At 35.5% G+C, this 12191-nt stretch overlaps 1 protein-coding gene across 6 annotated transcripts; it reads right to left on the bottom strand.

Annotated features, from left to right (window-relative positions):
* Window positions 1–1547: 1547 nt before the first annotated feature.
* LOC127975839 (nuclear protein MDM1) lies at window positions 1548–12069 on the bottom strand. 6 transcript variants are annotated; one of them, XM_052579861.1, is made up of 15 exons: window positions 12034–12069; window positions 10399–10504; window positions 9914–10212; window positions 9393–9527; window positions 8749–8925; window positions 8360–8502; window positions 7903–7999; window positions 7327–7359; window positions 5696–5901; window positions 5380–5619; window positions 4697–4839; window positions 4262–4398; window positions 3947–4181; window positions 2368–2427; window positions 1548–2026 (listed from the first exon to the last, which is right to left on the bottom strand). In XM_052579861.1, exons 2-15 carry the CDS (start codon window positions 10430–10432, stop codon window positions 1917–1919), a joined length of 2049 nt encoding a protein of 682 aa, XP_052435821.1. In that variant the 5' UTR covers window positions 10433–10504; window positions 12034–12069; the 3' UTR covers window positions 1548–1916. The 6 variants fall into 6 exon arrangements, with proteins under 6 accessions (XP_052435821.1, XP_052435804.1, XP_052435815.1 ...); XM_052579844.1 differs by lacking the exon at window positions 12034–12069 and adding an exon at window positions 11036–11205; XM_052579855.1 differs by lacking the exon at window positions 12034–12069 and adding an exon at window positions 10759–10927.
* Window positions 12070–12191: the final 122 nt, after the last annotated feature.

The following is a 12191-nucleotide window of genomic DNA, read 5'->3' as shown; positions in this document are numbered from 1 at the left end:
TGTGTCAGGAGGATATGTTTGAAGAAGTCGACGCCTTTGACAAGCACAATAAGGAAGGACCGTCCGTCTAACGCTTTTGATATAATTCATTACGTCAAACTAGATAGCCATAAAAGGTCCGTCTAATTAAGTTGTATAATTTGCTGACGTCAAATACAAACCTCAAAAATCTGTTGTTTTTAAAGCTCTATTAATATTCTATTAAGGTTCTGTGATACTTTGAATACTTATATATATATATATATATATATATATATATATATATATATATATATATATATATATATACATTTATATAATTTTTTTGTTATGGTTTATGATGCAATATAATATACAACAATATATGCTGGTCGCTGAGGAAAAACATCAACTTTGCACTGTGAATTACCAGATCAGCTTTCACCATGGACGAAGCCTAGTCCAGCCCAGGGTCATCACTTGTGGTTACAACAAGCCCAACAGATGCTCCGATCGTAGAAGCCACCCGCCACTGTTCACTCAAGCCAGCCTCTGCTCACTGAAGGGGAAGCCATGGCCTAGTGGTTAGAGAGTTTGACTCCTAACCCTAAGGTTGTGGGTTCAAGTCTTGGGCTGGCAATACCATGACTTAGGTGTCCTTGAGCAAGGCATTGAACCCCCAGCTGCTCCCCCGGGTGCCTCAGCATAAATGGCTGCCCCCCTGAGAGTGTGTTCACTGCTCTGTGTGTGTGCACTTTGGATGGGTTAAATGCAGAGCACAAATTCTGAGTGTGGGTCACAATACCTGGCTGAATGTCATCTCACTCACACAAGGCTGTGGTGTGTGACGCTGTTTCGTTGAGAAAGTTAAAACTACTTTGTTTGGACTTCCAAAAAATTATACAACTAGAAATCATGTTTTATGATGATTTATCGCTCTGGCTGGACGGGGCATCACAATATGTTAAGGGGCTTAACATAAATTAACATTTTCGTCACACGCTTGAGGTATTCGGCCAATCACAAAGCACTGGATAGCTGGCCAATCTGAGCACATCGACGCGTTTCAGAAGGCGGGGCATAGAGGAGAAACAATAATGTACAGTATGTGGAAAATAATGTGTTTTTTTAACCTTAAACCACATAAACACATTTCATTACACCAAATAATGTTCTTTATAGCAGCATCATATGACCCCTTTAAAAGGTTTCGGAAAGATTCATTTCAAGAGTCATTTATTCGTGAACAGGTCACGCTCTGTGTTTTAATGTGTGTGAAAAATGCGGTGCAGGAATTACTGTTATACCACATTTGGTAGCCTACGTCATGTATGAAATATGTAAATATAAGTTATGGCTAGCAGTAAAATTGTTAGCTGATTTGAGGATTTTCTTTTTTTTTTACTTTTTTTTATGTTCTGACATTGCATGAATGCACCATTTTCTTACTTTATGCTATCGCTGATGTAGTAGATGAGCTTGAATGTAACACTATTGTGGATTTATTGTGTTCAATTTCTCAGCCAAGAGCTATTAAATACTAGTTTTTATCAGATATAATTTTGTATCCAAGAGAGAAAGTACACATCTTTGTATCCATTGTTGTACAAAATTTTTATTTTATTACTTTTTGCAGAGTGAGTTAATGTTTAGCAAAATCATTCATGAACGCACAATAGTGATATTAATCAATAGTCATATTAAGTAAATAAATTACAAATCTCTTTAAACACCAAACTATAAAAAAAAAAAATAAATAACCACACACACTTACACACTTACACACACATACACACACACACACACACACACACACACACACACACACACACACACAAAGACAAATCAGTAAAAGCTTGATGGTAAAAAATGGTAGAAGGAAATTTACATGTTTACATCTTGAGAAGTTAATCTTCATTTTTCAGTCTATGCACAACTGATTAATGAGCGTTGACACATTAGCTTTTTCCCCAGAATTCCTCCTTCCTTCTTTGAGCGCGACCCAAGATTTCAGAGGCCATGGAGCATGAGGCTGCTGATCTAGATGAGATCTGAGACATCTTATCATCTGGATTTAATTTGAAAGAGATATTTTTAAAAAATTGTTCTAAAATACACACACATATATAAAAATATATTTTTTTTTTGACAAAATATTTTAAGATACTGCTGTTCCATAAATGAGAAATAAAGAGCAGCATGTATTGTATGCACAAACAGTACAAACAATCAGTGAAACCAGTGAAATGGAAAGCATTAGCTGTTCTTGATATGAGCACCACATCAAAGGACACATTGATCTAATTCCTGTTCCTACTAAAACTGCTAAACAGACATAAAAGCATGAAGTAACTGTAACTAACTGCTTATGGCTGCTGATATCTGCTAATATTAAGTAGGCGATTTTACCATCTGAAGATTCAGCTTCAGGAAACACAAAGAGCTCTGGCCGAAAAATTCCCAGGTTACCTACAGTTGAAGCAAAAAGCATAATGTGTATGAGTGAAATACATAGATGAACGTAGCACCATAGGCTGTGAAACTTAATCACGTAATCTTCACTTTACATAGTGTACATGTTTTGTCGCGTAATTAGTGATGTCAAATAATTTAATTGCAATTAATAGTTGGTGTTTACATGCAAGTGTGTGTACTGTGTATATTTATATATAAATAAATACATACATATATATGCGTATATTTCAGAAATATTTATGTGTGAGTGTTTGTGTATATATATATTCTTATTCATTTGACTTATATATATAAATATATATGACATTTATTTCTTAAATGTATACATGCATGTGTGTGTATTTATATATGCATGTATACACAGTACACACACATATATTATGTAAACACAAACTTTAATTTTGGATGTGAATAATCAAGTTTAATCTATTTGACAGCCTTACACATAATATTTAAATTAACTGGTTAAATAAGTCAGCAATTGTTAAGGATCAGATTATGTAATTGAAACTGTATTTTTACTTTTTACAATGTTTATAGTGTAGACCGTTTGCCTAGTTCAGTATATGTATTACTAAATAATATTCAAATAATCAATACTGGCAGGGAAATATATCTTATGTTCTCCTTTGCTGCATTAACTTGATCAAAAATTCAATGTAATATATATATATATATATATATATATATATATATATATATATATTTTTTTTTTTTTTTCGGTGTAATTTAATTCTGTGATGGTCAAGCTGAATTTTCAACAGCCATTAATCCAGTCACAAGAGATAATTTCTGAGATCATTCTAATATACTTATTAGGTGCTCAAGATACATTTATTATTATTATCTCAGTTGAAAAATATGCGGCTTAATATAAATATGTTTTTATATTTTTGTGTAAACATTTCGTTTTCAGGATTCTTTGAAATTCAAAAGAGCAGCATTTATTTGAAATAGAATCTTTTGTAAATAAATAGAATCTTATGTAAAATTATAAATGTCTTTAATATCACTTGATGACCAGTTAATATTTAGTTAATTATTCTTTTGAAATAAATGACTTCTGGACGCAACAAAAGAAAACCTGATCAAGTAGAATAAGGACCTGAATCAATATAGTGATACCAAAATAATGCACTGACGTTAGTGGAAAAAAAAAAAAACACAAAAAAAAGAAGACAGGAGACTGACCTAGATTATTCTCCCCCTATTGCTGGCGGTAACCTAACCTCCCTCTACTCCTTCTGCTGGTAAATGACTCAGTCACTTTTCAATTGCGTGCTTATAATGTGGCGGTTGTTCTTCCCTTGTATGGATCGTTGATCGCACAATCAAATAAAGCGATATTTTTGTAGCGCAAAATAAAATATCTCCTTCTAAAGTGCATAATTGCCTTTACAGCTTACTAAGACTCAGAGTAAATTCAAAAAAGCTGTGACTGGTTGGGCTTTCCTAATAAAATTCCCATGGCTGCAACTAGATCTACATCAGTGGATTCTATAAGGAACCATACCATTATGCTGAAATTCGGCGTTTCTCATTGTGCCCTGGATTCTGTTGGCAGGTGGAGGGCCAGCAGCTTTGTGATGGTGGCTGGTCTGTTGTTTTTGCAATGGCTTGGGTTGTTTTGGACTGGCGGAGTAGTCTGCCGCCTCCTCCTCAGAGCAGGCCTCTTCACGCATGGGAACTGGATCTACAGTGGTCAGGCCAGCGGCTGGCGAGGAATATGGCAAGCTTCCACTCTCAGCCTTTGTAATACAATAGAATTTGAAATCTGAAGACATATTGTATGACATAATACTGCACACTTGACCTAGGAATCATGTACCTTACTGTGTGGCCTCTGTGGAGAGCCGTCTATGATATGTTTGTAAGGAGAGTAAGGTTTTCCTAAAGGTGGCTCACTCCTCCTTACTCTCCTGGAGGAATGCTTGATCTTCGGAGGAGAGACCAGCAAAGCTCCTCCTATTGGAAATTATAAATAATATTAAAATAAAATATAATACATATCATATAATAAATATTATAAATTATATACAATTAATGATTCGATAGCAAGCTTTTTCTAATAAACAAGAGGCTTGAAGTCAGTTGTTCTGACTGCAAACCCTTCATTCATAGTGAAACTGTTGTGTGAGATGCCAGAAGTATAGGTTCAAGGTGACAAACGGATGTACCATCCACCCAGAAAACCTGTCTGTAAATCCAATTTAAACTCAAAAAAAAAAAATATTTTGAAAGTGACGTCTAATAGGTTTGATACCAGTGGCTGGAGTGGTCCGATCGTGATGTGTTCTTTGTACAGTCTGCATGGTCCTGAGTTTGGGAGTTGGCAATCTGCCTCTGTCAATGGAACCTCCAGACCAGTCCACCTCTGATGATGACTCAGTTTCCAACACTTGCAACCTAGAAAAGATATGTGAAGTGAGTGAATGGAAAACTGTCATAGTATGGGCAGAAACATTTTTGCACATAAGAGTCATCTTTGTTATATTGTGCCTGGACACGGTAGTACTGATTCCAAGCATGCTGGACTTTCAATCATTCAAATTACAATAATATTCTTGAATTTCAAATAAATATAGAAATAAATGTAAAATATCTAAATATGTCTTAATAATACATTTTATTTTTGTACGAATTATCCTTATGCATGTTTTTTTTATATATGAGGGAAAAATCAATATAATAAATCAAATTAACAAATTTAAATGGTTTATATTTGTGTGACTATGTTCGTTTCTTTGAATTGTAATTAACAAGCTTCCTATTCAAATGTCAATTCAACTCGCAGCCAATTCAAATTCCAACGAATAGAACAGAAACCAGTTCTTCAATTCTGACTTTTGCCCAACACTGAGAGCATCATGTTGGTTCTACTGTTGGCAGGTTCTCTTTTCTCAAAAACAGCTGAGGTCACATTTCAGAGGAACAAAAAGCACATACAATTCATTTCTCTCCCTCATGTCCCCATGTTCATCCTTTGGATTCCCCTCATTTTTTTCTCCCTCCTGTGAAACCTCAGACTCATCCCTCTCTCCAAGTCCTTCTTCTTCATCCCAGGCCAACTTCCTCTGCACAGGGAGGGTGGGGTCTTCATGAAGACCAATCTCTCCAGGAGAGCTTCTGTTGGCTGCCACAGAAGCAGAAGGCCCAGGGCTAGAGCTTCTCCTGACACTTCCAACCCTAAAGAGCCAAGTTCAGGATTTGCTGTAAACTTTGAACTGAATTGGACGAATTTTGATGTTCAAGCTCTGCTCACCTGGCCAGGTCCAGAGCCTCGATGATAGGGCTGCTACTAGTGTTTCTGCAGGCCTCAGATTCAATGGAGGATGACAATGAGGTGCCACTGGATGGCTCCCACATCCAGTTGTGTTCTGACAGGATCTGATTTAGGTGCTGCCGAGAAAAATGAGTTCCCCTGGCCCTTTTCCTGTAGGCCTCAGCCTTCTCACGTAGCTCCTGAACCTGAGGAAAAACAGTAGAGATGTAAATAATAAATCAGAGCATGGAAAAAATAGGACTCGATTGAAGATAATATGTTAATAATATGTGGCAGGAAGATTGATAATTAATTGGAAGCATGGAAAAAACACTGACCAAGTGAAATTATGGACCGGTTGACGGAATGGGTTAAAAATCATATTTTAGTTAGATAAAAAAATATATAATATTAATAATTAAAAAAAATAAACATTTTCACTTCCTTTGTAAAGAAACATAAAATACACAATTATTTTGTTAAAAATAATTTTATGTACATTTTTTGTGGTGGTAGAATTTATTGTTGAGCCCTGATATTGTTCTTATACATGGTTAATATAAATTTGTTATTGAATCAGCATAAATTCACATTATGCAATATTGTCACATCCGCCTTGAAACCTGTGTAGAATTAGGGTAAATGTGAAGGCAGCCATGCTCCGCTCCTAAAGAGCTGACTCAGTAAAACACTCCTGTCCCATACAGGGTTTTGCTGGAGATGCAGCAAAGCACACTTGACACCATAACCTAAAATGAAGTACTTATGTCTTACAAAACTTACTTTGTTCTTACAGGGTCAGCATGTAACAAAAACTGCTTTGAAGGCTCTAGACCATAAGGTTTTCAGTCTAACCAACAAATATTAAGCACTTACACATTAAAATAAAGAGCTGAGCACTAAATGTATTGTCATGACAGATGCTGACCATGTAAAATCAAAGAAATCAGGTCAAATTATTTACTAAGCAGCAAAGGAACCAAATGTAGGCTACATTGTGACACATACAAATTGTGGAAAAAATGATGAGCGCTAACTAAGATCTTAAATAAGAGCTAATTAATCAGTTATGTAATACTACAAATATTAATCCTATCAATCTTTTATTTCATTTGTATTCTAGCTGTGTATTTTTCTTAATTATTGGCTCCTCAAATAAGATAGTATATTTGTCACTGATGAAAAAATAACCTCTGCTAAGTGGGTAAATGTAAAATTATGTGTGTTTTTTTTTTTTTACTTTTAATTCTACGCTCTACTTAAACATTTATCTATGCTTGTATATAATCAGTGAGTGAGCCAAAAGTCAATACAGGATTACCAGACAGCCGAAAGCAAAAAAAAAAAATACCAACAAAACCACAGACATCTTCATGTCAACTTCAGTTCCATGTATGCTGACAGATAACATCTTACCGACTGATCCACCACATGCACACAGATTGAACACACACAGACACGTCTTCAAGAATAGGTCCACATGAGATGGTACCATGCAGTCTAACTTTGAATGATGTCATAGAGTACATTTTGTGACGCAACACAGGACAGACACACACAAAAGCAACTGAAGGTCTGTTTTAAGACAGCAGCAGCAGTGAGAGGATGGATGCAACAGGAGGAATGGTTACCTCATGATACCACTCGTGAAAACCTTCACACCCCTGCAAGATTAACAATACAGACCAGTAATTAGAGAAGCTGCCTTTCAGTTTCCTAACACCTCTTCCACTTTAACGCACAATGTAATGTGGTGTCACAATTGTTCTTGATTTAAGCGTTCATTATCTATGGTCTTTTATTATTTGCTGTCTTTTAAGTCACCCCTTTTGCATATTAATTGAATGTTATTTAATTGACGGATGTAGTGTATGTAATTTGTTCATTTACATTTCCGGATGAAATATTACTTTGATTCAGTATTTGATATTCATTCAATTACTTTTTTTTTTAAATATATTTGTATGCCATATCAGAATCAAAGGATATTGCATGGGAAGATCAAAACAGTTAAATTCATCCATTTATATTATTTATATTTTTTTACTGGATTAATGGATATTCTTTAAAATCATTATTTTATTCTTTTTTTTGTTTTTTTTTTTGCATTTACCATTTTGTTATGCCAATGAGAATAAAATGCTATTTTCTGTGGACTTTTCCCATAGATTTTTGTTAATTAATTAATTAATTTTCCAGAAACTCACCTCGTCCTTTGCCGTTTTGATCTTCACCCATGCTCCATCTCTGTAACAATACTGGAGGGGAGAACGAAAGTTGGATTCGTACTCAGTTTTCACCTTCCTGTCAGGGAAAAAAGAAGGGACATGGTAAATACTGTTGGAAACTCAGAAGCGGAGACCATGGGACGTTGGGATATCTTTCATACAAGACAGTTCCTTTTTATTGAAGACTCTCTGTGCATCGCTGCAGTAATCCAAGTCTCACCTAAGCAGTAATACTTTGGAGTTTTTCAGCTAACATTTTATACATTTGTAATCCCTCAATACTTTTGTGGATTTTGTGAAAAAAATATCTATTTGACATATTGAAGATTTTAAAATGTAACCTGTCAGAATAAATATGTGGTGCTTATGTGCTGCTAAGCAAAATGTGTGAAACAGGCCTTCCTTCTAGTCCTGTACAAAAAATAACTACAGTCACCTCATAACTTTGGGTGAAGGGTCTCTCAGGTCACAGGGTGACCTCACTTCCTGTTGCTGTTGATGGGTGACTTCCTCTTTGGGGCTTGACTTCCTGCTCTGTTGTCGCTCCTTCTTCTTCTTCTTCTTCTTCTTCCCCTTACTCTGGCATGATGGGCATTTAGACAAAAGCACATGACAAACCACGTCAAAGGTGCAAACAATTTCAAAAATGTGTACCTCCTTACTATGCAATGACGACTATGCATAAAGAATGTATAAAAAAAAATTACGAGGAACTAAAAGGTTAGTGAAACTGGTTTATCCAGCTCCATAGTTATGCAGTGGTATTTGGAAAGTCTGTGTCCATTGACGTATATGACAAAGCTGAATTTAGATATTTCAGTGTACCTTCTCTGGGGTTGTGTTCTCTGCATCAAGCTGTGGGACTTCGTATTGTTCAACATCTCGCCTCAAGCGTGGTGGTCTGGAAGGAGGTGATCCTTTGAAACTTCTCTTGTACTCACTCTCCATAATTACTGGGTTTGATTTGAAGGGGGGGATGGCTCTGTTGTTACTGTAAAACATCTAAAAATGGTGTGAAATAATCCAAAACACAAAAAATAAACCTGACGAAGGCATTCTGATAACAAGATACCATTGAGAAAAATAGTGTTGTTGCTTTCTGTAATTATCATTAGTTTAATAATAAAGAAAAAATTAAATAAGCAATTCAATTTAATATATATATATATATATATATATATATATATATATATATATATATATATTATAAGTAATCATGCATTTGCTGACATGAAAAACTCTATACTACCATCTAGTGGATAAGGATTTTTTTATTGGCATTCAATTAAACAATATTTTAGAACTAATTTCTATAAAAATAAGGAATACATCAAGTGACAAAAAGTGCTGTGCCCAATATGACAGATAATCTGACCAGGAAATATAATAAAGGACTGGATGCAAACCAATGGGTCATGTTAAAAATGATTTTGAATTATGATAATGCTCATAAAAATGCAACAAAGTACCTCATGTGCAGCTAGAAGGGGCGAATCGGCCACAGGCGTCTTCCACATGAACTGTCTCTGGTACTCAGAGCTCAAACGGCCATTCCTCTGTCGCTCCACTCTAAGTCCCGCTCTTTTCCGTAGCACATGGTTAATCTAATAGAAAACACAAACTCTGCATAACTGTAACTGCAGTAATGATGGTATTAATAACTAATAATACAATATTAATTGTTATACACTAATTATGGCGTAATAAATGATTTGGACAAATTTTAAAATGTTTATAAGAAAGATTTTTTCATCACGTAAAATTAATTGTGGTATAGAAACCTTATATTTCGTGATAATATATCAAAGAAACAGTGAGGAAAAACCACAGTAGGGGAAAAACATGCTCGTCCACATACTCTAGTCAGATGTTCTGTTTATTGAAAGGACTACATATGAACAGAACTATAATGGGCCTCCTTAAATCTGTTACCATTTTGCATTATTGTTATTTAAAGTTTTTTTACACACTCACTAATAACCAGACTCACTCCATTCTGTTGTTGCTGGTCTGCTGCAGGGGTGGATGTCTGAGCTGCCTGTAGTTGTTGGGATGGTGCAGCGGTGCCCTCTGGTGGCACGGGGTCTCTTGGGGCAAGAGGGGTCACTAATCTTTCTGCACTAGAGGCTCGGAGTCTGAGCACAGGTGTAACAGCTGGAGGATTGACAGGCCTCTTCTCCTGACGCTGTAGAGATGGATGGTGCCCTTCCCATTGGAAAGAACTGGATATCTGAGGTGGATAAAATGGCACTTTCCTTTTGGATATGAATTGTGGTTCCTGAGTAATTCCTTTAAAGCAAGAAGATCAGTCAATTAAATTTTATTTATAGTTATTGCATGATAATCTTTTTAATTTTAGCAGGACACATCTAGCAACACATCTAGCTATCTCTCTGACTATACTATCATCTGCCAATATCTATCAGTCATTTGATACTATCTTACTATCTATCTATCTATCTATCCTGTACATACTTGACTGGTCAGAGCGCAGTCCTGCCAGTCTCATCCTGCGATGTGGAGAATCACTTCTGGATCGTGTTGTTCGACCCTTGTATTTATTTCGATACTCGCTGATACCCTATTAGAATTAAAACACACAGAAAACAAGGACACTTTATAGCATAAGTAAAGCACACTTTGCATTTGGTATTTTAGACGATCTGCATATTCAAATGAGAGGTCTGGGAAATGATATTTCTGGGATTTATTAGAAAAGCCCTGTTTAATAACTAGCTCTTAGTGACAATTTGATAATCTTGATGCCTTTTTATCCGCGCACAAACTTCTTCAAGATAACAGGAAGTAATTTACTTGGACTTTTAAAGGGTTTACCGTTTAAGACGCTTCTTAATAAAATCATATAGTTTCAATTTGTTGTCAGCAAAGCTTAAAAAATACATTACATGGATTCGTGTTAATGTATGTTTAGTTGCCTAAATGTAAACAACCGAAATAAATCTCAAAACTGAAAGCATTTCTGCAGCCTGCAGCGCGCGCTCGCTTTCGTTAAAACAAATGACGTCACACGAGCGCGTGCACCTTCAATCTGGTCTATCTGTGTCACGTTATAAACAGTTTCCAGTGGATGATGATAAATTAATTAACTTACCTTAAAACGTACAGGCATTCTGAGCCAGTGGTTACTAGTGCACAGACAGGTCCGTGAACAAAAGAAGTGTTTTTGTCTCACGCTTGGTGGAGAAAGATTAGATTCGGTTACAGGCTTTGCCGTTACCTTGGTGAGGCTGCAGCGTCCCAGGTTACGCGCATGCGCACTGTTGTAAGCCGATTTGTTATGACGATTTGCACTGTGTGTGTGTGTGTAGTAGTAGTAGTAGTAGTAGTAGTAAAATTTATTAGGATAGCCTACTCTCATTGGTCAGATTTGATTTCTTTCCAGAACAATTTAAATAAATTAAACTGGAGGAAACATGAAAAAAAAAACTTAAAATGTATACAAAATGAGCTGACATTGCTATATTCCTTACATAACGTGCTCTTTTTGTTTAAATTCCAAAGAAACAAATGTAGGTCATGCCATTTCTCTCAGATTCTAAGTGATATTGTTGCCTTTGTCGGATGTATCATTCAGCTCATCTGACAAACATTATATTTGGGTATTTTGTTTCAGATTCCACAAAAGCTTGTTTTCCTATGCTGATTTTTACATTTATGAATGCAGATTTTTAAACTGTAAACCAAATGTCTATGTCATCTGGGAATAAATTTAAATGGTAGTTTGTAGTACCAGTCATGTTTTCTGCAATAAAAGTGTCATTAATGCTGCATTTAGCTTAGTCTAGTAATTTATTAGAATAGTTTATAATTAAGTTACATATGTTTTTGTTGTTGTTGTTGTTTGCTTGTAGCTGATACTGATTATTGTTGTTTAACGTTAAACAGCAGATGGTAGTAATTAAATACCCCATAATAAACACAAATACATATAATTTCGCCATCAATACTACTTAAATGTATAGTCTGACTAGCTAGTAACTTTAAATTACAAGTAGCGTGAATGTCATCAAAAGTCTAAACCTTGCATTACTTGAATTTAGGTAATCAAACCATTAAAATTCAATCACTTTTTCAAATAATGTTCAGTACCAGGATAGCGGCACCTTTCCGCAAGAATTTGCCGGTCTCTCAAATTTGGGGACGTGGCAAGACGTAACGTTAAATCTAATAGATGCGCAGTGATTTTGAGCGATGAATCAACCGATGTTGAAACCTCGGCGCTGATTGGTTTTCCGATTCACTGTAGC

The sequence above is a fragment of the Carassius gibelio genome, chromosome A4 (genome assembly GCF_023724105.1).
Source record: "Carassius gibelio isolate Cgi1373 ecotype wild population from Czech Republic chromosome A4, carGib1.2-hapl.c, whole genome shotgun sequence".
NCBI classification, from domain to species: Eukaryota; Metazoa; Chordata; class Actinopteri; order Cypriniformes; family Cyprinidae; genus Carassius; species Carassius gibelio.
Note: the sequence above shows the minus strand (reverse complement) of the source record. Positions and strands in the feature narration are given on the sequence as shown.

What these genes read in the sequence shown, in the direction of transcription:
- LOC127975839 (XM_052579844.1), bottom strand. An exon ending in TCAAAACGGCAAAGGACGAG is followed by an intron (nt 7,360 to 7,902) that starts GTGAGTTTCTGG and finishes TTAATCTTGCAG; the next exon opens with GGGTGTGAAGGTTTTCACGA. An exon ending in CACAGAGGCCACACAGTAAG is followed by an intron (nt 4,182 to 4,261) that starts GTACATGATTCC and finishes TGTATTACAAAG; the next exon opens with GCTGAGAGTGGAAGCTTGCC.